Source organism: Camellia sinensis, chromosome 15, assembly GCF_055761805.1.
Source record: "Camellia sinensis isolate YWXY chromosome 15, ASM5576180v1, whole genome shotgun sequence".
In the NCBI taxonomy this organism is placed as follows: domain Eukaryota; kingdom Viridiplantae; phylum Streptophyta; class Magnoliopsida; order Ericales; family Theaceae; genus Camellia; species Camellia sinensis.
In genome coordinates this window covers 132,260,152-132,283,921 of record NC_138975.1, presented here as the reverse complement: position 1 = coordinate 132,283,921, position 23,770 = coordinate 132,260,152, and the positions used below count along the sequence as shown (strand labels likewise).

The 23,770-nt window shown below is 46.2% G+C and overlaps 1 protein-coding gene across 1 annotated transcript in view; it reads right to left on the bottom strand.

Moving 5' to 3' along the window:
• Positions 1-23,127, bottom strand: part of LOC145813536 (uncharacterized) — a 37,949-nt gene extending 14,822 nt beyond the window's left edge. Inside the window, exon 1 of the mRNA XM_082909028.1 lies at positions 21,888-23,127. Within this exon, the coding sequence (XP_082765154.1) occupies positions 21,888-22,743 (856 nt within the window). The 5' untranslated portion in view covers positions 22,744-23,127. The remainder of the gene's footprint in view (positions 1-21,887) is intronic.
• Positions 23,128-23,770: the final 643 nt, after the last annotated feature.

Genomic DNA, 23,770 nt, shown 5'->3' with positions numbered 1-23,770 from the left:
AGTCTCCTCTCATCAAAAAGCATGAGTTCCTCAAACCTGCTCTGCTGCCAATCTGCTTCGGCTATTTGACACTCAGCCAATACTTGCAATGACGGAACCTCAATCTCGATAGGTAGAACGGCCTCCATCCCATAAACCAATGAATACGGAGTCGCTCCGGTAGAAGTTCTGATTGACGTCCGGTAGCCCCACAGAGCAAAGGGCAGCTTATCTGGCCAATCCCGGTAGGTTTCCACCATCTTCTGCAGTATGTGTTTGATATTCTTGTTGGCAGCCTCGACCGCTCCGTTGGTTTGCGGCCGGTATGTGGATGACTTATGAAAAGCCACGTTGTATTTTTTCCACAAGCTAATCACTTCCTTCTTGAAGTGGGAACCATTATCTGAAATGACCTCGTTCGGGACCCCATAGCGACAGATGATGTTATTTCTGATAAACTTCGCAACGTGCGACGCCTTCAACACCGCATAAGACTGGGCCTTAACCCACTTTGTGAAATAATCTATCGCGACCAGGATGAACTCATGCCCATTCGACCCCTTCGGAGTGATAGCCCCGATCACGTCAATTCCCCAAACTGAAAACGGCCATGGCGAAGTCATGTTGTACAATTTCGACAGCGGGATATTCATGCGATTTGCATGGATCTGACATTTGTGGCATTGCCGAACAAAACTAACACAATCCTCCTCCATGGTGGACCAATAGTAACCCTGTATGAGGATTTTCCGTGCTAACATTACTCCGTTCATGTGTGCACCGTATTCCCCTCCATGGATGGCTTCCATTAGATGTTTCGACTCTTCGGCATCAACATACAGCTTATGCATTCCCAGATGACCTCTCTTATACAGCTTGCCCCCACAGATGATGAACTGAACGACCATTCTTCTGATTGCCCTTTTGTCTTTGGCGTTCACCCCTGGCGGGTATGTTTCCTTCTCCAAGAAATTCCAAATGTCGTAATACCAGGGGTTTTCGTCCTGAACCTCATCTATAGCAGCAATCGACTCGTATGCAGGTGCAAATTTCTGGTCAATGATGACTGGACGCATCCGGATTCCAAACGGGATGTCTATCATGGAAGATAGAGTTGCTAAAGAATCTGCGAACCTGTTGTTCTCTCTTGGAAGATGAGCAAAGTTTAGCTTCTCGAACCTAGGAATTAACAAGTCCAAGGTCTGGTGATACATCATCATATTTTCTTTTTTGACTTTCCAGTCTCCTTTTGCTTGAGACACAACAAGGTTCGAGTCACCGATGATGTCCAACCGTCTTGCCCCTAATTCCAGGGCTGCTTCTAGACTGGCAATGCATGCCTCATATTCTGCTTCGTTGTTCGAGACTTTGAACCGGAGTTTGAAGGCTAGAGGGATACGAGAATTATCAGGTGCTATCAGTAACACTCCTATCCCATTCTCGTATTGATTTGACGCTCCGTCAAAGTACATCGTCCAATATTCGTCGTCAATGTGCAAAATGGCTTCATCTGGGAATAAGTACTCAACTGCTTCACCTCCTTCGACTGGATGATCGGCTAAGAACTCTGCCACTGCTCTTCCCTTGACTGACTTGCGTGTTACATATTTCAGATCGAATTCGGAGAGCAACAGCAGCCAACGAGCTAGCCTGCCCGTAAGTACCGGTTTCTCGAAAAGGTATTTGATGGGATCCAGTCGTGAAACCAACATTACGGAGTGAGCTAACAAGTAGTGCCGCAAGCCTTCTCCAGCGGAGTGTAGCGGGTCTCGTAATCCAACATCTTCTTGCTCAGATAGTAGATGGCCCTCTCCACCTTATCCTTTGATTCTTGTGCGAGCATGCAGCCCATTGTAGTCTCAGTCACTGAAAGGTACAATATCAACGGTTTCCCCGGCTCTGGTGGCGACAACACGGGTGGGTTCTGTAAATATTTCTTGATCTGTTCAAAAGCAGCTTGGCATCGGCCGTCCCATTGGAATTTCTTTCCTTTCTTCAGGAGGCCAAAAAGTGGTTCACAGGTCAAGGTTAATTTCGAGATAAACCGTCTTATGAATTGCACTTTACCCAGAAAGCCTCGCACATCCTTTTCAGTCCTTGGTGGTGGCATTTCTAAGATGGCCTTGATTTTTGAAGGGTCGACCTCGATGCCCCTTTGTGTAATCAGAAATCCCAGCATTTTTCCCGCTGTAACACCGAACGTACACTTCTGAGGATTTAGCCACAACCGAAATTCTCTGATCCTTTGAAAGAACTTTTGCAAGGCGGTGTAGTGGCCCTCTCTTTCTTTCGACTTGACAATCATGTCGTCCACGTACACCTCAACCTCTTTATGGATCATGTCGTGCAATATTGTGGTCGCGGCCCGTTGATAAGTAGCTCCGACATTCTTCAACCCAAACGGCATTACTCTGTAGCAGTATGTCCCCCACGGAGTGGTGAATGCAGTCTTTTCCCGATCTTCAGGTGCCATTACTATCTGATTGTACCCTGAGAAGCCATCCATGAATGAGAGCAAAGCATGCCCTACTGTGAAATCCACCAACTCATCAATATGCGGCAAAGGAAAGTCGTCCTTCGGACTAGCTCTGTTTAAATCCCTGAAATCCACGCACACCCGGATCCTGCCATCCTTCTTCGGCACTGGAACGATGTTGGCCAACCAAGTCGGGTATTTGGACACCAGCAGGAAGCCTGCATCGATTTGCTTGGTGACCTCTTCTTTAATCTTGAGAGCCCAGTCCAGGCGGATCCTTCTGAGTTTCTATTTGATAGGTCAGGCCTCGGGGTCAAGGGGGATCCAGTGCTGTACAATCTCAGGATCGATCCCAAGCATGTCTTCGTAGGACCACGCGAAAACATCTTTGAAATCTTTTATTAAGGCGACTAAGCGCTCGCGTTCCTCCGAAGACAACGTGGACCCGATCTGGACCAGCCGCGGGTCCTCCTCAGTACCAATATTCACGGTAACGATTTCATCCGTTAAGGGTTTGACAAATGTCTCCTGCTCCTGCTCAATTAAACGTTGCAAAACCAGAGGAATTTCTTCCTCGTCGTTTTCATCAAAATTTTGAAAGTCTGAGTTTATGCAATAAATTAAGGGCACAGAAAAGTACTCAGAAACCACAGTTATTTGATTCTTATTAAGCACATCCAAATCGTCCGAATTCTCGGTTACAACAGACTCAAACGAGAAAGAAAAAGACGACCTGGACATAACTGTGGCATCCGGGTTATCATCCCCAGGATTACCGGACTCAGACTCAGTCGAGCTGGAACCTGATTCCGACTCACAAGATTCGGTGGAATCAGATTCCGGCTCACTACCTGACCCGGTGTTGCTGGACAAAAACCCCTCCTCGTACTGCCAACTGAGAGAGGGTGCGATAGATGCATCCAAAATAGTTACTGGTAGGCCCGCAGCTGTTTCATCCCCAATCACGGAAACCGAGAAGTTATCCCCCAAGCACTTATGGTCGATCGGAGGATCTGAGAGTAGACTTGCCAACGCTACCCCCATTTCAATTTCAGCGCCTTCGGAATCCACTGCCTTACACTACCCAATCTTAGCTGATGGGTCTGTCTGCTCTTCGGTAATATCATCCCCGGGTAGTTGCAGGTCGAAGAAGATCTTGAAACCTGGCACGCGCTTCTTCTCCGCGTTTAGCTACGGCTCTGGGAAGCCGCAAAATGGAAAGTCCTCCCCCTCCCTGACGAAGCGTCCGTTCAGGGTACCCCGAATGGGCCTATGCATTAATTCGAAAGGCTTCCCAGCCTGTTTTGCTCTGGCTCTTCCGGCCATTTCCTTACCCTTCCTTACCCAGTCCTCTTTGGTGGGCATATAACCCAAGCCAAAGGTATGAGGGTTATGTGGCACTTCGGCCAATGCTGCGACGCCCTTCCGGCCGCTCCTTCCTAATCCCATCCCGGGGATGTGTTGTAACTTGTTCATGAGGTAGACGGATTGAGCACTGACGTACACCCCCTCATTCACAGCCATAATATTCTGCACCACTCGAGCCTCAGCCAAAGTGAACCCTGATAAGAACACATCCTCAGTGCCATGCTCGATTTCCAAGACTGGTGTGGACACTTCCGGTGGCGGATGGATTGATGAATTCCCGAAGACAATAGCCACCCCCTTCCCGTGAGGGTACTTTAACATCTGATGTAAAGTGGAAGAGACTGCCTTTACTTGGTGTAACCACGGCCGCCCCAAGAGTAGATTGAAGGTTGCGGGAATGTCCAAGACATGGAATTCAATGTTATGCTGTCCGGGACCAACCTGGGTCTGAATTTTGACAATCCCCATCACTTCTCTGCTAGTATTATCATATGCTCTAATCACCTGAGCAGTCGGCACGAAGTCTGCGGGCTTCAACCCGATTGCATACGCTGTTCTAGTTGGGCAGACATTAATGGTGGACCCGGTATCAACAAGTACCACTGGTATCCACTTGTCTCTACATTCCACGGAAACGTAGAGGGGTTTGTTGTGATTTGTGCCCTCAGGTGGTAGTTCTTTGTCTGAAAAGGTTAATGCCGGGGAACCTCCTCCTGGAAAAACCAGCCCAACCAGCTGTTCTGGTGTAGTATCTATAGAGAGTTTGGCCTTGTCCATGGCAGATAAGACAGCCTGTCTGTGTACTCGCGACGCCATAAGCAGTCCCCAGATGGAGATATCTGCTTGTATCTTCTTCAGCTGTTTCAGTACAGCTTCCTCTTCGATCTGCTTCTCTTTCTGTCTCTCGGCTTCTTTGTCCTTCCCAGATGCCTCGGGTTGGTCTAGGTGTGGGGGCTTGAAGTACCGCCCGCTTCTTGTCATGTGATCAACCTTATCGAGGTACTAGGTGTTGTCTGGTTGATTGCTTCCCCAGTCTTCATCTGTGTGGGCAAGACATAAGTCATCGTCTTCCCACTACATTCCGTTGGCATTCAAAAGGCACCTGTCTGGCTCGGGCATGTTTGTACTCACAGCACTTTCAGCCTGCATGCTCACAACATCCTCTATTCTTGTGCCCACAGCACTTCCGATCCCCTCATGGATTTTGGCTTTCCCGGTTCTCTCAGAACCCTGTTGTTCTACCTGCGTCAGTGCAGTTTGTTGTTCAACTTTCCCTACATTCACAATGCTTTTGTCTTGAGCGAAATTCTTTGTAACGGCGCTCTCCGGCAATGCACTCTGACTTTCGGCCCTTCCGGCCATCACTGGTACTCTCGCCCCTGCTTGGCCTTGTTCTGGTTGAAATTCTACAATGTCTAGTTGATCATCTAACCATCCGGTAACTTCTGCAGACTCCTCATATTCAAACCAGTTGACTGTCGCATCCCCTGATTCTTGGTCACTGAAGAACTGGAGGTTGGCAAGGCCCTCTTCTACAACCGTCAGATTGTCCGTTCCTTGTTCAAATTTGTCCCCCTGAATCACACATAGTTCTACTTTTTCTGGCAACCCTACACTTAGCTCAGATTGGCCTACTGACAGGATGTACTCACTTGGGTCGTAGGTTTCCCCAGCAAAGTTTCCAGACTGCTCAAACCCTGTCTCAACCATTCCATCCTCCTCTGCAACCTCTGTTGCGCTGTCTTCCACAGTCGCCACCACTGGCTCAGGTTGGGTTGTAGAGATGTCTAATATGCACAAGAAGTCAGTGTAGTCGAGAAGGAGCACCTCCGTCTTAGGTAGATGGGTAGGAGTAATATAGATGCTAGGATCGTAAGACACGACCCCAGTCTGGATAAGATTGACTCTTTTGGGAGGTGGAGCTTGGTTGTGTGTAGGGAGTGGATTGGTTGTGACGTTAGGTTTCTCTAGATGTAGAATCACATTTTTGTCAATGAGGTCTTGAATCTCGTGACGCAGCCTGAAACATTGGTCAGTATCATGACCGTGCTGCTGGTGATATGCACAGTACTTGGCTGGGTTGTGAGAGGGTGGAAGTGGATTTGGTAAAGGCCTCGACTCCAGGGGTTTTAGATGCCCCTTTCTGATTAAGACCCCCAGAGCCTTAGACAAAGGCATGTACAGTAGGGTGAAGGTTCTTTGGCCTCTGGGCTGGTATTTAGTGGTTTGGGTATTACTTCCGGATGCACCGGAGAAGGGTGTGGCTGCTGTGGGCCTTGGAAGGAGAGGGGGAACGGTGGCGACCATGCTGACCTCCGAAGCTCTTGCGGTTGCAACGCCACTCAGGCCTGCGTTATTGTTGCGGTTAAATGTTCTCCGGGGTTGCTCCCTGTCTTGGTCAATCAGACCTTGCTTCATCGCATCCTCGATTTGTACCCCCATCTCATGTAGATCCAAAAAGGTGGGGAATGGGAGTACAATCATCTTCTGCATCAATTTTGGTTGGAGGTTGCGCACAATCATCCTGATTTGGTCCTTATCAGTGGGCCTCAAAGTCATCATCGATGCCTTCGCCCTCCACCGAGTTACGAAATCTGAGAAAGTCTCTTTGGGCTCCTGCCTCGTTGTTTCGAGATCACGAGTTGTAATCTCGATTTGGGTATTGTACGAGTACTGTGCGACAAAGGCCTCAACCATTTCATCCCAACTTCTTTTTACCTCATCTTCCAACTTCGCGTACCAGATAGCGGCCACACCTGACAGGGTTCGGCCGAACAGCGAAAGCTTTTGTGGTCGGGTTAGGCCCATTGGCCGCAGTATATCTGAGAATAACCAGAGGTGGACCATAGGATCCCCAGATCCGTCGAAACGATCAATCTGCGGCATCTTGAATCTATCTGGCAACGTTACGGCCACATCGGTATATCCGTCCTCGATATCCGGAATAGCCTTTACTCCTTGTGATTTCTTGAAAAGCTTCTCGAGCTTGCTCAGTTTCAGAGCTGTATGGTCTATTTCGAACTCGAAGGGAGAGTCCGGGTGGTTGGGTGTATGGGTCTTGGACAGTTGAGGCGGAAGCGGGGGCAGAGCTGGCCCCGTTGGAAGGTCTGTGTCCTCTTGGATGTTCTGGACATTGGGTAAGGTGTTCTGGGTGTTTGGCAGGGCATTCTGGACAGTAGGTGCCTGCTCGGGTAACGGGACCCCTGGTGGAGGAGGAACTTGATGTGAGGCAGATGTTGCATTTTGCTGTTGCAGTCTAGTGATTAGCTCGGCCTGCTGAGCCATGACTGTGGCCTGCTATTTAGAGAACTCTGCTTGGCAAGCAGCGTCCTCCTGCATTTGTTTCATGTTCTCTTGGAGCTGGCGCATCATTTCTTCCATCCTGGCAGTATTCTGCTGATCTTGCTGACTAACTGGTATGTGTATCTCTATGGCAGAAACTGACACCTCAACCCGGCTATTCACTGCTAGGGTAGACCACTGCTCTGGTAGCCTTTGTTCAGACGCACTACGCTTTTTCGGCCTTCTCCTGACAACGGGGGGTAGAGAATGGAACACTGGTTGTCCGTCAATCACATCCTTAGATCGATTGAGCCGACGACCTCTTGTCCAAAGTGCTTGGGGAATATCTACTGGGTCGGAAGCAATTGTGCTAAAACCCCTATCCTAGCAGAAAGATAAGTAAAGCAATAAGGAAATAAACAATCAGATAAATGAACAGCATAACAGCTAAAAATAAATAAACAACACACGGCTGGGCATAACAACACACGGTCGATAAGCTGAATACACACTGTCCTCAAACACTGATCATTATCCCTGAATCGCTGTCCTCGAAAACTGAATCTCTGATACCCGCAGATAACTGATTCTCAAACACTGACTGATGCCCGCAGGCCTGGTGCCTAAACTCATAAACTGATACATGCATTTTCCCTGTAGAGACGCACTCTTACAGCACATAACAGATAAGTGAGAGCCAAAACACCCCTATGTTGGGGTAGGGTTTCCCTGTCCTATTTTGTCAGGAGCTAGGGTTTCACTACGCACGCAGCGGTTTCAAACAACCTAAATCGGGTAAGCAACCTGTCCTAGCTTGGAATTGTCACTATGGATTCCGAATATGCACTAGGTCGAATAGTCAAAAGGGTGCCCCGGTAAAACCGGGGTTTGTGTTCCCATACTGGCAGAGCCCACAACCGGTCAGCCTTATGGTCATGTCTTGACAAGACAAGCCTCCGGCAAACCGTTCAGGAATAGCAACACGGTGTCCTAGGCGCACCAATGCAAATGCAATGCAAAGAAACACATAAGTGTAGTCAAAACCAGATATCATGAGTTCGAGTCAAGTTCTCTAAATCCCCAGCAGAGTCGCCAGAAACTGTAGACGTCCCCGAACGCCCCGGGAGGGATGAGTCCCGTTCTATTCATTTGGGGTTCACTACAGTTCGGACTCTCAAATTGTCACGGTTCTAAATCTGAACCAAAGAGTCCAAATCCGACAAATCGTTTTGAGAAAACAGATTTTGAAAGAAGTGCCAAACATGGACTGCTTTGCCAGATACAGAGTCGCCACCTAAATATTTTATTTTGGGGGAAATTTAGGAAACCCTAAATTGTTGCCTAAGGCCACGTGTCCGTCATCACCAAAGTTGCCTCGGCTTGGGAACTTGGGTACGATTGGGGAAGGTCACTTCGTGAGCACCCCCGCTCGCCCGATCAAAGATCGGCCTCTACTAACCATGATATCTATTTTTGAAAACATTATGTGTTCTTATTCCGGTTATTAGCCTAGATTTACTATGTGATGCGCACAGTATACAAGTATAGACTGGATCGCCTGAATTGGAACAAAACATTTCATGTTTGTTTGTTTGAAAATAGTTTGATGGTGCTACTCGCAAGTAGGCTAAGACGTGGATTTGCCACCCTCGAGTGGGCTTAGAAAACATGATTTTGCCACTATCTAGTGGGCTTAAAACACACATTTGATGAATTATTCCAATTCAAATAACCCAACCTTCACCCACAGGCATTCAGGCAGTTATATCACATAAGCATATAGCCTCATGGTAAGCATGCTATTCATGGCAGTCACTCACACGCATGCAAGGATGCTAAAGCATAAAACTTACCGAGTACTCCAAGCCAAAACAGAAGCTAATTAGAAATCCATGCATGATCCTAATTATACGGAAATGCCTAATGCAACACATGCAAAAATGCACCTATAGCAGGTTCAGCTATTCTAAACATGGCATATGAAATGCTACAGCTAACATGTATTCAACTTGGAATTGAAAATACAATGCAGTTAGTATGATGCGCCGAGCTCGGTGCATGCAAAACAGATGAATGAATGCAAACATGCTATCATACTGTATGCTAATTGAAACATGCTGTAGACGTCCTCGAACGCCCCGGAGAGGAACGAGTCCCCCACGTTCCGTTCGATATTGGGCTCACTACAGTTCAGGACTCTAAAATTGTCACGGTTCTAAACCTGAACCAAAGAGTCCAAATCCGGCAAATCGTTTTGAGAAAACAGATTTTGAAAGAAGTGCCAAACATGGACTGCTTTGCCAGATGTAGAGTCGTCACCAAAATATTTTATTTCGGGGAAATTTAGGAAACCCTGACTCGTTTGCCTAATGCCACGTGTCCGTCATTACCAAAGTTGCCTCGGCTCGGGAACTTGGGTACGATTGGGGAAGGTCACTTCGTGAGCACCCCCGCTCGCCTGATCAAAGATCGGCCTCTACTAACCATGATATCTAGTTTTGAAAACTTTATGCGTTCTTATTCCGGTTATTAGCCTAGATTTACTATGTGATGCGCACAACATACAAGTATAGACTGGATCATCTGAATTGGAACAAAACATTTCATGTTTGTTTATTTTGAAAATGGTTTGATGGTGCTACCCGCAAGTAGGCTAAGACGTGGATTTGCCACCCTCGGGTGGGCTTAGAAAACATGATTTTGCCACTATCTAGTGGGCTTTAAAACACACATTTGATGAATTGTTCCAATTCAAATAACCCAACCTTCACCCACAAGCATTCAGGCAGTTATATCACATAAGCATATAGCCTCATGGTAAGAATGCTATTCATGGCAATCACTCACACGTATGCAAGGATGCTAAAGCATAAAAACTTATCGAGTACTCCAAGCCAAAACAGAAACTATGTTAGAAATCCATGCATAATCCTAACTATACAGAAATGCCTAATGCAACACATGCAAAAATGCAACTAATATGGGCTCGGCTATTCTAAACATGGCATATGAAATGCTACAGCTAACATGTATTCAACTTGGATTTGAAAATACAATGCAGTTAGTATGATGCGTCGAGCCCGGTGCATGCAAAACAGATGAATGAATGCAAACATGCTATCATACTGTATGCTAATTGAAACATGCCCTAATCTAACCATCATAAGCGGGTAAATAAAAGGGAGAAAGACTTGGGGTTGGAAGACATACATCACACACACGCACACTTATTACAGTTGTGCCCTCGCGCAGAGGGTCCGAATAAATAATATACAGTCCCGAATGAATAATTACAGTCCAAATAATTACAAAACCCTAATTAATTAACAAATTAAACTAGGACGCAATAAATTGGCATGCAAGCCAAGGACTGCCTCAAATCTGCTCCGGATGATGAATGATGCATGCTCGGGTTGCCTTGTGCAGAGAATCCCTCGCGATGCCCCGGTTTGCCTCTGTTTGCAATTGTTCTTGGAATGCGTGCCAGGCTCCAGAAGGTTGCTGATTTCTGATTTGCTGCGACAGAGAGCAACAAAGGGGCATGGCAAAGTATTTTCACATATGTATGCTTGACAACTCTTCAGGGAGTGTAGTCCTCGATCCTCGTGCCACCAATCACGCATATCGATGCATGATGGCCGAGGAGTCGAATTGCACGACTCAATATGAAATGAATGCACATATAAACACAACAAGACCTAAACTCCATCATGGATAATCCGGAGTGTCAGTGACTGGGAATTGAGACACGTTCCGTCACTCGAAGTACGAAACGTCCCTCGTTTCCCGTGCTCGGGCTAACTCCTATCCCAAACACAATACGATATGCATGACATGCATGAATGCAACTAATATACAACCTAGGATGCATAATGCTATGGAATGGCATACACGATGCACGAGGTAACATGGCATACACGATGCGCTAACATGCAACCTAGCATACACAATGCTATGAAATGGAATGGCATACACAATGCACGATGGACTTACACCAACATGAGTGGACCTCATCCACACTCACATTAGTAGCCATGAGATGAAAATGAGACACTCGAAATGCGTGCACACATGCACGCAAATCGAGGACCGAACCTAAAGCACAAATGCCACTCTAACAAGGCATGGCAAGGCATGGAACATGGTATGCAAACATGCAAATTTCAGTGCTGAAATATGACACAAAACAGCCCCGAATCATGGAAACATGGCACCCGATGCATAGAATGAACCCGAAATACAAAACTAGGCATATGCATTGGCCTATAGCTATACAAAGCATGAGCTATTTGAACATGAAGTGTGAAGACAGATTCAAGGTAGTCCCAAAAAAAGCATATTTACAGTTTTAAGCAAGGCCAAACAATGAACACAAATAGGACTAAGCTAGCATGCAAAAAAAGGCCCTGTAAGAGAGGTAATGAAGCAAGTAGCAGCTGCTGGCCCTAAATGGCCGAGAGCCCTTCAACAAAGTTGAAGAGGGGCTCAAAATGAAGTACTTTACAGTTTATAACAAGCTACGGATCTAAACACAAATAGGCCTAAAACAATGTGCAAGAAATGGGCCAAAAGGGAGACAAAGAAGCAAGTGATGGTTGCTGGCCTCAAAAAGAGGAGGGCCCTTCAACAAAGTTGAAGAGGGGCCAAAGACATGGTATTTTACAGTTAATGACCACACCCAAAACAGTGCACATGCAAGCCTAAAATATTATGCAAAATAAGGCCTAAAAAAAGGCTTAAACACAAAGTGTAAAAGGGGAGCCTCAAAAAGAAAAAGTCCCTTGATAAAACATGAAGAGGGGGTACAATAAGGCTATTTACAGTTTGAACCAGAGTCCAAAAACACAAGCACAAGGGGCTAACAAATCATGCAAAAATATGGCCAAAAGAGAGTTAAAGAGGCAAGTGACAGATGGAAGCCTCAAACAGTGGAGAGCCCTTCAACAATGTTAAATAAGGGCTCAAAATAAGCCACTTTACAGTTTACAATCAAGCTCAAAACAGTTTACAAATAGGCCAAAAAAACTATGCAAGAAAGAGGCATACAAGAGAGGTAAAGAAGAAAGTGGTAGCTAGAGACCTCAAACAGGGAGAGGCCCTCAAACAAACATGAAAAATACATCAAAAAATGACTATTTTCAGTTAGGGTCGGATCCCAAATATGCAAGCAAGTATGGCTAATATATTGAGCAAAATAGGGCAAGAAAGAGGGAGGAGAGGACTTACCCTTGAAGACCAAGTCTTTGACAACTCTTGGCTTGAGTTTGGTGGCTCCTTAGCTCTGGAAAACAGCTCCAAGTGGCTGGAATGGATGGTGGTGGTATGGTGCTAGGTGGTGGTGTGGAAATGGTGTAGGGTTTGGAGAGGTTTTGGTGCTTGGAAGAGAAGGAGAGGGAGAGACAATATAGGAGGCTTAGAGCAAAATTTTGTAACCCTCAGATAGGAGCTGGAGCTACTATTATATAGGCAAAAGAAGGGGAGAAAGGGGGGGAAAATGAGGGGGAAAGAATTCAAGTTTCCCCCCAAAAGTGCAGCCCCCCGGATGCAAAATCTGGGGGGAAACAGAATACACATTTGAAATGTACCAGTGGAGGGGATCATGGCCGGCCGGTTATTGAAGTTGCAGGTGGCCGGACGGCTCTCCCCATGGCCGACCGGCCAAGGGTCAAAAGGCTCAATGAGGATTAATGGCCGGCCATACCAAAAAAAGAGCCTCTCATGTGTACACAACACAACCATGTGGTCAAAAACTGGAGAGGATGAACCAAGAGAGAGAAAAGGCCACTTTTAGGAGGGGTTCAAAAGGGTCAACCAGAATTAGTGGCCGGCCATGTGATATTGGTGGCCTCCCAGGTGTGTACAACACAAATATGTGGTTTGGGGCAAGAAAAAGTGGCCTTAGGGTGGTCAACATTGGCTTTCGAGGGAGAAAAAACGGGCAACAGAGGGCGATGGTGGAATAAAACTGGTTGTCAGAACAATTGCTGGCCTCCTATCCTTCTACGACCTTCTTAACAATGAAACAGAGGTCCCTGCCAAAAATGAACCCAAACCGATGCAAAATGAAGGTTCGGGGGACGAAACACGCAGTCCGAGGCCCCGAAAACTGACTGTTAGGCACCGGAAGTGGTGTTCGACCACGAAGTTGGTTTTCGAGCCCCAGTGTCCCTCAAAAGGGAGCAAATAAGATGCATGCCAAAAACAGGAGCAAACAGAGGTGGTTAAGCGGTCCCGAACCGAGGCACACGGCCAACGACTCCGAAAAACCAGAAACCGAACTCCAAACGGGCAAAATGGCCTACGACCACGAAACGTAGCCTACGGCCACTGAGAGATGATCTACGAGACCTCTCCCTCCCTTCGGGAAGAGAAAACAGAGAAAACAGAGCCTGGTTCGCAAATCGAGGCAAAGCATAAAAGAGTCCGGAAGTCCGGAGGCAAGGCTCGCAGCCGAGACTCTGAAACCTCTGAACGAGCACAATATGCAACATCACCAAGCGCTCAATCGGTGACGTTTGAGTCTTAAGGTCGGTCAAAAATGGGGTGTCTACAGTTGCCCCTCTTTGACAGAACTCGAAAGTCATAAGTGACGGGAGTGAATGTCAAAGCCCGGAGACGACCCATTTTTGACAAGGCCGAAGACTTAGACAAACAGGTGAGATAAACAGAGATGCGCCCGCAGGCATGCCCGCAGGCAGGGGCAAAATGCAACCGACAATGCAAGAAGCCGAAGGTAGCTCATGATCATGCAAATGCAGCAAGCTGTAATGAGGCAAGTATTCGCAAATAGATGCAACAGTTTTAAGCAAGAATGCAAAGCAACAACTACATTTCATGCAGTTAGGAATGCAGAGAATTATTCAATTCTCGTCGCGTCTCACACGGAGAAGATACGATACCTGCGCGATTCGTCTGGTCGCACCAGCCTCAAATGAACCGTACATACAATATCGTGCCTGCAAAATGAAGAAACTCAACAAGCACAACATATCTAACAATATATATTCAGTGTGATATTGAATGCAGACAATCGCGGTGTTGATGGAAAAGTGCATCGCAATGCGGGAAGGAACACGCGTGACAACGCGAGTTTAAGCACGGAGGCTCGGTGATATCAAAGAGACGTGCATAACAATGCAAGTATGTGCATGAGAATGCAAGTTATGTGCATGATAATGCAGACAAACGTAAACCAGGATGTATGTTTGTCCCAAAACAATGAGCAAGGAAATGCGCGTTTCGGCGAGGGCGGCTCGATCGCGGCCTCCGGTTCACTTCTCGGAGGGGTTACAACATGTTCAAAAGGATATATCTCACTTTCGACGAGTAGTGATGAGACACGCATCGGAAGTTGAAGCTGAGGTTCCGGCGGAGCGATTTCACGACAGAAAGTGCACTTCTCTTGTACTTTTTCAGGTCCCGGAGACTCCAATCTTCCCCAAAATTTGCAGGGACCTTAGGGGGCATGTGGGGAACACCACTGGCCAGTTTTATTGGGAGAGGGAGGCCACCGGCCAGTTTTTGAAAAGAGAATGGCCGGCCTGCCAGAAAAAGTGGCCGGCCGGCCACTTAGCCCAGATTCGAGGCAGTTTTGTCTTTTCAGCCTCTTCTCTTTAAATACACTCATCCAAACACTTCGTGCTCACAAGTGCAGCTCCGAAAACATCTCCTCTTGCTTCCCAAACCATTTTCTCCCTCAGATCTGTGCTCCATATGCGTTTTCCAATGTCCCACGCAAGTTGTTTTCGTGAAATCTTTCAGTTTTAAGCACTTTGAACCGATTAAATTTTGATTTCGGGGCTTCTTTTCTCATTTTCGCCACTTGAGGTGAGTTTGTCTCAATATTTGGAAGATTTTCTCGAGAGTTGACTTTTGTTGACTTTTTCATTTCCCGAGAGTTGACTTTTGTTGACTTTTTCCGATTTTGGCTCATTTTTGCTCATTTTGCCCCTTTTTGCAGATTTCTTGAAATGGCGGGTCACTTTCCCCACGGCGAAGGTTCTCCAGGCGCCGGAGGCGAGCTTGAAATCATGTCTTTGCATCCGAGGGTTCGCCCCTTTATCCCCGAGAGGTACACCCCTCAGGCTCATATCCTCCCACGGGCTGTTTTCTATTACTTCACCGATTTCGACAAGCGAGCACCCGGGGATCTCCTTTTGCGGGAGCCAGAGTATCACCTCTCCCATGAGGCACGAGAGGTATTTACTTCGTTTCTACCTTTTCTGTAACATATTATGAATTTTTCATGCATTCTGTTTGCACTCTGAACACACGGTCCAATCACTCTAATTCCTGAACACTCAGCCCATAAATTGATTGTGAACACACGGCACACATCGGTTGAGGGTTGAACAGGCAGCCCACACACTGATTTTCTGAATACATAGTCCGAATTAAAGGTGAACACGTAGCACACACTGATTGAGAGTTAAACACGCAGCCCAAAATACTGATTTTCTGAACACACAACCCAAATTGTAGGTGAACACGCAGCACACACTGATTGAGAGTTGAACACGCAGCCCAAAACATTGATTTTCTGAACACACAGTCCAAATTGATGGTGAACACGCAGCACACACTGATTGAGAGTTGAACACGCAGCCCAAAACATTGATTTTCTGAACACACAGCCCAAATTGATGGTGAACACGCAGCACACACTGATTTTCTGAACACACAGCCCAAATTGATTATGAACACGCAGCCCACACTGATTGAGAGTTGAACACGCAGCCCAAAACACTGATTTTCTGAACACACAGCCCAAATTGAAGGTGAACACGCAGCACACACTGATTGGGAGTTGAACACGCGGCCCAAAACACTAATTTTCTGAACACACAGCCCAAATTGATTGTGAACACGCAGCACACACTGATTGAGAGTTGAACACGCGGCCCAAAACACTAATTTTTTGAACACATAGCCCAAATTGATGGTGAACACGCAGCACATACAGATTGAGAGTTGAATACGCAGCCCAAAACATTGATTTTCTGAACACACAGCCTAAATTGATTGTGAACACACAGCCCACACTGATTGAGAGTTGAACACGCAGCCCAAAACATTGATTTTCTGAACACACAACCCAAATTGATTGTGAACACGCAGCCTACACTGATTGAGAATTGAACACGCAGCCTAACTTATTTTACTTTGCACGCAGCCTATTCAATTTATTTGCACGCAGCTTATTCATTTCATGCTGAAACATGTATTCATTCTGAATGCAGGTGACTTCTCGCACAGTGCGGGGATATGGCTTTACCGCGGCGAGAGATTGGTATACCGAGCTCCCGGAGGCTGTTTGGGTTTTGGTTGACTTGGCGGGGTTTGGGCCCTTCTGTACTGGGTTATCTCGTTGTCCTGCCAGGAGGACGCTGATAGCCCCCTTTGTGGAGAGATGGTGGGACACCACCAACTCCTTCCATTTTTCTGCCACGGGGGACTTGACTATGACCCCGTTTGACTTTGCTGTGCTGACTGGCCTTGACATGGGAGGTTGGTCTATCCCTTACGACGAGGACATGGGCCAGTGGGAGGCCGCTTGGATATATCTGCTGGGGGTTAGAGAAGGAGAGGGAGAGACAATATAGGAGGCTTAGAGAAAAATTTTGTAACCCTCAGATAGGAGCTGGAGCTGCTGTTATATAGGCAAAAGTGCAACCCCCCGGATGCAAAATCTGGGGGGAAACAGAATACACATTTGAAATGTACCAGTGGAGGGGATCATGGCCGGCCGGTTATTGAAGTTGCAGGTGGCCGGCCGGCTCTCCCCATGGCCGGCCGGCCAAGGGTCAAAAGGCTCAATGAGGATTAATGGCCGGCCATACCAAAAAAAGAGCCTCTCATGTGTGCACAACACAACCATGTGGTCAAAAACTGGAGATGATGAACCATGAGAGAGAAAAGGCCACTTTTAGGAGGGGTTCAAAAGGGTCAACCAAAATTACTGGCCGGCCATGTGATATTGGTGGCCTCCCAGGTGTGTACAACACAAATATGTGGTTTGGGGCAAGAAAAAGTGGCCTTAGGGTGGTCAACATTGGCTTTCGAGGGAGAAAAAACGGGCAACAGAGGGCGATGGAGGAATAAAACTAGTTGTCAGAACAATTGCTAGCCTCCCATCCTTCTACGACCTTCTTAACAATGAAACAGAGGTCCCTGCCAAAAATGAACCCAAACTGATGCAAAATGAAGGTTCGGAGGCCGAAACACGCAGTCCGAGGCCCCGAAAACTGACTGTTAGGCACCGGAAGTGGTGTTCGACCACAAATTTGGTTTTCGAGCCCCAGTGTCCCTCAAAAGGGAGCAAATAAGATGCATGCCAAAAACCGGAGCAAACGGAGGTGGTTAAGCGGTCTCGAACCGAGGCACACGGCCAACGGCTCCGAAAAATCAGAAACCAGACTCTAAACGGGCAAAATGGCCTACGACCACGAAACGTAGCCTACGGCCAGTGAGAGATGATCTACGAGACCTCTCCCTCCCTTTGGGAAGAGAAAACAGAGAAAACAGAGCCTGGTTTGCAAACCGAGGCAAAGCATGAAAAAGTCCGGAAGTCCAGAGGCAAGGCTCGCAGCCGAGACTCTGAAACCTCTGAACGAGCACAATATGCAACATCACCAAGCGCTCAATCGGTGACGTCTGAGTCTTAAGGTCGGTCAAAAATGGGGTGTCTACACATGCCCTAATCTAACCATCATAAGTAGGTAAATAAAAGGGAGAAAGACGTGGGGTTGGAAGACATACATCACACACACGCACACTTATTACAGTTGTGCCCTCACTCGGAGGGTCCAAATAAATAATATACAGTCCCAAATAATTACAGTCCAAATATGTACAAAACCCTAATTAATTGACAAATTAAATTAGGAAAGCAATAAATTGGCATGCAAGCCAGGGACTGCCTCAAATCTGCTCCGGATGATGGATGATGCATGCTTGGGTTGCCTTATGCGGAGAATCCCTCGCGATGCCCCGATTTGCCTCTGTTTGCAATTGTTCTTGGAACGTGTGCCAAGCTCCGGAAGACTGCTGATTTCTGATTTGCTGCAACAGAGAGCAACAAAGGGGCATGGCAAAGTATTTTCACATATGTATGCTTGACTACTCTTCAGGGAGTGTAGTCCTCGGTCCTTGTGCCACCAATCACGCATATCGATGCATGATGGCTGAGGAGTCGAATTGCACGACTCAATATGAAATGAATGCACATATAAACACAACAAAACCTAAACTCCATCATGGATAATCCAGAGTGTCGGTGATTGGGAATTGAGACACGTTCCGTCACTCGAAGTACGAAACGTCCCTCGTTTCCCGTGCTCGGGCTAACTCCTATCCCAAGCACAATGCAATATGCATGACATGCATGAATGCAACTAATATACAACCTAGCATGCACAATGCTATGAGATGGCATACACAATGCACGATGTAACAAGGCATACGCAATGCTCTAACATACAACCTAGCATACGCAATGCTATAAAATGAAATGGCATACTCAATGCACAATGGAATTACACCAACATGAGTGGACCTCAGCCACACTCACATTAGTAGCCATACGATGAAAATGAGACAACTTGAAATGCGTGCCCACGTGCACGCGAACCGAGGATCGACCCTAAGGCACCAAATGCCACTCTAACAAGACATGGCAAGGCATGGAATATGGCATACTAGCATGCAAATTTCAGTAGCAAAATATGATGCAAAACGGCCCCAGAACATGAAAACATGGCACCCGATACATGGAATGAGACCCGAAACATGAAATTAGGTACATGGAATGACCTATGGCTATGCAAAGCATGCATTATTCAAACATGAAGTGTGAAGAAAGAATCAAGACAGTCCCAAAACAAGAATATTTACAGCTTTAAGCAAGGTCAAAAAGTGAACACAAATAGGGCTAAGTTAACATGCAAAAATGGCCCCAAAAGAGAGATAATGAAGCAAGTAGCAGCTGCTGGCCCTAAATGGCCAAGAGCCCTTCAACAAAGTTGAAGAGGGGCTCAAAACATGGTATTTTACAATTAGTGACCAAACCCAAAACAGTGCACATGCAAGCTTAAAATACTATGCAAAATAAGGCCTAAAGAGAGGTTTAAACGCAAAGAGCAAAAAGGGAGCTTCAAAAAGCAAAATTCCCTTGATCAAACATAAATAGGGGGTCAAAATAAGGCTATTTACAGTTCAGACCAGAGCCCAAAAACACAAGCACAAGGGGCTAACAAAACATGCAAAAGTAAGGCCAAAAGAGGGATGAAGAGGCAAGTGACAAAAGGAAGCCTCAAACAGTGAAGAGCCCTTAAACAATGTTGAATAAGGGCTCAAAATAAGCCACTTTTCAGTTTATGACCAAGCTCAAAACAGTTTACAAATGAGCCTAAAATACTATGCAAGAAAGAGGCATACAAGAGAGGTAAAGAAGCAAGTGGTAGCTAAAGACCTTAAACATGGAAGGACCCTCAATCAATCATGAAAAAGACATCAAAACATGACTATTTTCAGTTAGGGTCGGAGCCCAAAAATGTAAGCAAGTATGTCTTAGATATAGAACAAAATAAAGCACAAAAGAGGGAGAATGAAGACTCACCCTTGTAGACCAAGCTTCAGCAGCTCTTGGCTTGAGAAAAGGTGCTCCTAAGCTCTGGAAAACCAGCTCCAAGTGTTGGAAAGGATGGTGGTGGTGTGGTGCTATGTGGTGGTGTAGAAAGGGGTGTGGGATTTGAGGGGTTTTGAGGGTTGGAGTGTAGAGAGAGAGAGATACAATGTAGGAGGCTTAGACAAGATTTTCTAACCCCTCTAATGGGAGCTGGAGGGCCTGGATCTATAGGCAAAAGGGGGGGAATGGAATTCAAATTTCCCCTCAAAAGTTGGCCCCCCCGGATACAAAATCTGGGGGGAAATAGAGGGCATTTTTGTAAAGTACCTGGAGAGAGAATCACGGCCGGCCAGTTTCCTAGGGTTTAGGTGGCCGGTCGGCCTTTCCCATGGCCGGTCGGCCAAGGGTCAAAAGGGTCAATGAAGGTTAATGGCCGGCCATGCCAAAAAGAAGGCCTCTCATGTGTGCACAACACAACCATGTAGTCAAAAACTGGAGAGAATGAACCAGGAGAGAGAAAAGGCCACTTTTAGGAGGGGTTCAAAAGGGTCACACACAATTACTGGCCGGCCATATGATATTGGTGGCCTCCCAGGTGTGTACAACACAAATATGTGGTTTGGGGTAAGAAAAAGTGGCCTTAGGGTGGTCAACATTGGCTTTCAAGTGGGAAAAACGGGCGACAGAGGGCGATGGAGGAATAAAACATGGTCGTCAGAACAATTGATGGCCTCCCACTCTTCTACGACCTTCTTAACAATGAAACAGAGGTCCCTGCCAAAAATGAACTCAAACCGATGCAAAATGGAGGTTCGGGGGCCGAAACATGCAGCCCGAGGCCCCAAAAATTGACTGTTAGGCACCGGAAGTGGTGTTCGACCGCGAAGTTGGTTTTTCGGACCGCAGTGCCCTTCAAAAGGGAGTAAATAAGATGCATGCCAAAAACCGGAGCAAACGGAGGTGGTTAAGCGGTCCCAAATCGAGGCACACGGCCAACGGCTCCGAAAAATCGAAAACCGGACTCCAAACGGGCAAAATGGCCTACGACCACGAAACATAACCTACGGCCACTGAGAGATGATCTACGAGACCTCTCTCTCCCTTCTGGAAGAGAAACAAAGAAAACCGAGCCTAGTTCGCGAACCGAGGCAAAGCACGCAAGAGTCCCGAAGTTCGGAGGCAAAGCTCGCAGCCGAAACTTTGAAACCTCAGAACGAGCACAATATGCAACATCACCAAGCGTTCAATCGGTGACGTCTGAGTCTTAAGGTCGGTCAAAAATGGGGTGTCTACATTTATAAAGAACATTGCACAAACTAATGGGCCTAAACTGTTTGATGGATTCCGGATTGTCAATTTTCGGGATAAGAGTGATTAGAGTTTTGTTAATATCTGAGGGGATATCTCTTGAGTTGAAACAAGATTTAACAAAATTGCAAACAGAAGATCCCACAATGTCCCGATACAAATGGTAGAAAAGAGATTGAATGCCATCCCAACCGGGGACCTTAAAAGCTTTGATAGACTTCATAGCTTTCCAGATTTCCAAGTTGCTTACAGGTCTACCCAACTCAACATTATCATCCATAGTAAATTTAGAAAGCATAACATGCTCCCAGCTAGCCCCAGTTACCTCAGGTAAGGCAGTGAACAAATCCTCAAAATAATTACCAACATGATTTTTCAAAGCAGTGGGTTCAGAAATCCAATTGCCACTAAGGTCTTTCAAAGTGATAACACGTGAATGTCTTCTCCTAGCCAAAGTAGAAATATGAAAAAATCAAGTATTTCTTTCGCCCAAAGAGATCCAGTTAGAACGTGATTTTTGAAACCAAAAAATTTCCTCTTGGTACAAAATATTATTGTAATATTTAATCAAATCTTTTTCTAAAACAAACAAGCTATGGGAAAAATTCTTTGATTGAGCCTTTTGAATGCCCTCAATTCTACCCAGAAGCCACCGTTTATTATGAAAAATATTCCCCAAAACATTTTTATTCCATAGAAAAGCCTTAGAAGTAACAGAGGTGATAGCTTCAAGGATTGAGTTGTTGGAATCATTCCGAGAATCTTTAACCAGATTTTTAAAATCAGGGTTTAAAAACCAAGCAGCTTCCATTCTGAAAGGACGCAGAGAAGGGTTAGAATGTTGCATACCTTCAGTGTAGATAAGCATAGGAGCATGATCAGAATAAGTTCTCAAAAGATTCGTCACTGACCCTTCTTGAAATTGCAACCTCCATTCCGTGGTACAGACAGCCCGGTCAAGTCTTTCAAGTGTATTTGCCATACCCTGCCTCCCATTGGACCAAGTCAGCCGGGGTCTTGAACACCCCAAGTCCATGAGCTTACATCTATTCAACCTAGCTTGGAATTTCTGGGTTCTTGCCTGATCTTGGTTTGTAGAAAAGCTGCGTTTTTCATTTTGGTTTGCAAAATCATTGAAGTCCCCTGCCACAAGCCAAGGCTCAGAAGTATTACCAGCCATGGACTCCAAATTATTCCAGAGAGCATCTCTCAATCTTGGGTTAGGGCTAGCATAAACTGTCGAAAGGATCCAATCTTGAAAATTATCACGTTTGATCTTAGCATGAATCACTTGGGTGTTTGCATCTAAGGCCATAACAATAGCTTTGAAGAGGTCCCACAACATCCAGATACCACCACACCTACCCACCGGGTCAACATGTGTAAAGGCTGTGAACCCCAGTTTGTTAAAGAAGAGCCCCATTGAACTAAGTTGAACTTTGGTTTCCATGAGAACCAATATTGTTGGTTTATGGGTTGAGATTAGCTCACGCAAGTTGCGTTTGAACACCTTGTTTCCAGCACCTCTGCAGTTCCATACAAGTAGCTTCATGGATGATGATTTTGGAAAATGAGGTAGGGGGCAAAAATCAGGAGTCCCCAAAATCTTTCTTACTCGAATGCGATCGTTCACCATGGCCCTTGTTGAGCCGATCCGGAGGCTGTGTGTTTTGGAGCCGTAGCTCTCCATGTTCAGCTCTATCATGACTCGGGCTTCCTCTATCCATCACTCTGATGTGATTAGGTGAATAGCTTTTATCTCGGGATTTATTGCAAGGTATTCCTGGTTACAGGTGATCTTGTGGTGATGCACTTCTGGGATCTCCATCTACTAAAGGTTGAATGGAAAGAGGAGGGGAAATGGGATGCTCCATAGAGTACGGATGGGTTGAAAAAGATGAAAGGGATGCAGTATTTGATATTATAGGGGGCATCACCTTCTGAATAACAGCTAAACTCTGATGGTTTGGATGCTCACATACCTTGCTTGCTTCCAAAATAGATTAGTCTATCTTCATCGCTTGGATACCACTATTTTCTTCCTGACAAGGAGTAGAGGTAGCTTCCTCAGGTTTCTTTACAGACGACTGTCAGCATTCAAAAGGGTTTGATGTGATTAGACGACATGGGGATTCAGTAGTTGAACAGGGAATATCACGTGAGCTCCCAGCAATAAAGTTGGTTTTATGGCCACTGGTTTTAAAAGTAGTTTTATGATTCTGGTAATGAGAAGTACTTGGGGGTTGGGCTGAGGTTGATGGATTTCTCCATTGGGCCTTACGGGAAGATGGGCTGGTAGTTCTAATTGAGCCCGTGGTAATGGCTTTATTAATGGGCCCATTCTTATTGTCATTGTAAATATTTCTCTTCCCCCTTCGATCAACAAGCATCCATGGCCCATAATTGCTAATGTTGGCATCAGCAAGTTCAAATGGTTCCGAATTTGTTTGAGATGTGCCATTATAGCCTTCAACCTGATCTCCAACAGTCGGATTCAGATTTGCAGCTGCTCCGGTGGAGACTGGATTTGCAACCGATGCCGGTTTCTCGCTACACCATTCCCTCCGATGGCCTACCCTGCCAGAATTGAAACAAAATGTATGTAAATGTTCGTATTCAATCGAGTAGTTATACTTACCAATAGCAAAACATGAAAGCAGAGGCTTCTTGAGGTCCATCTCTATACACACACGCGCATATTTGCCTCTGGTCGAAGTGGTTGTGTTCAGGTC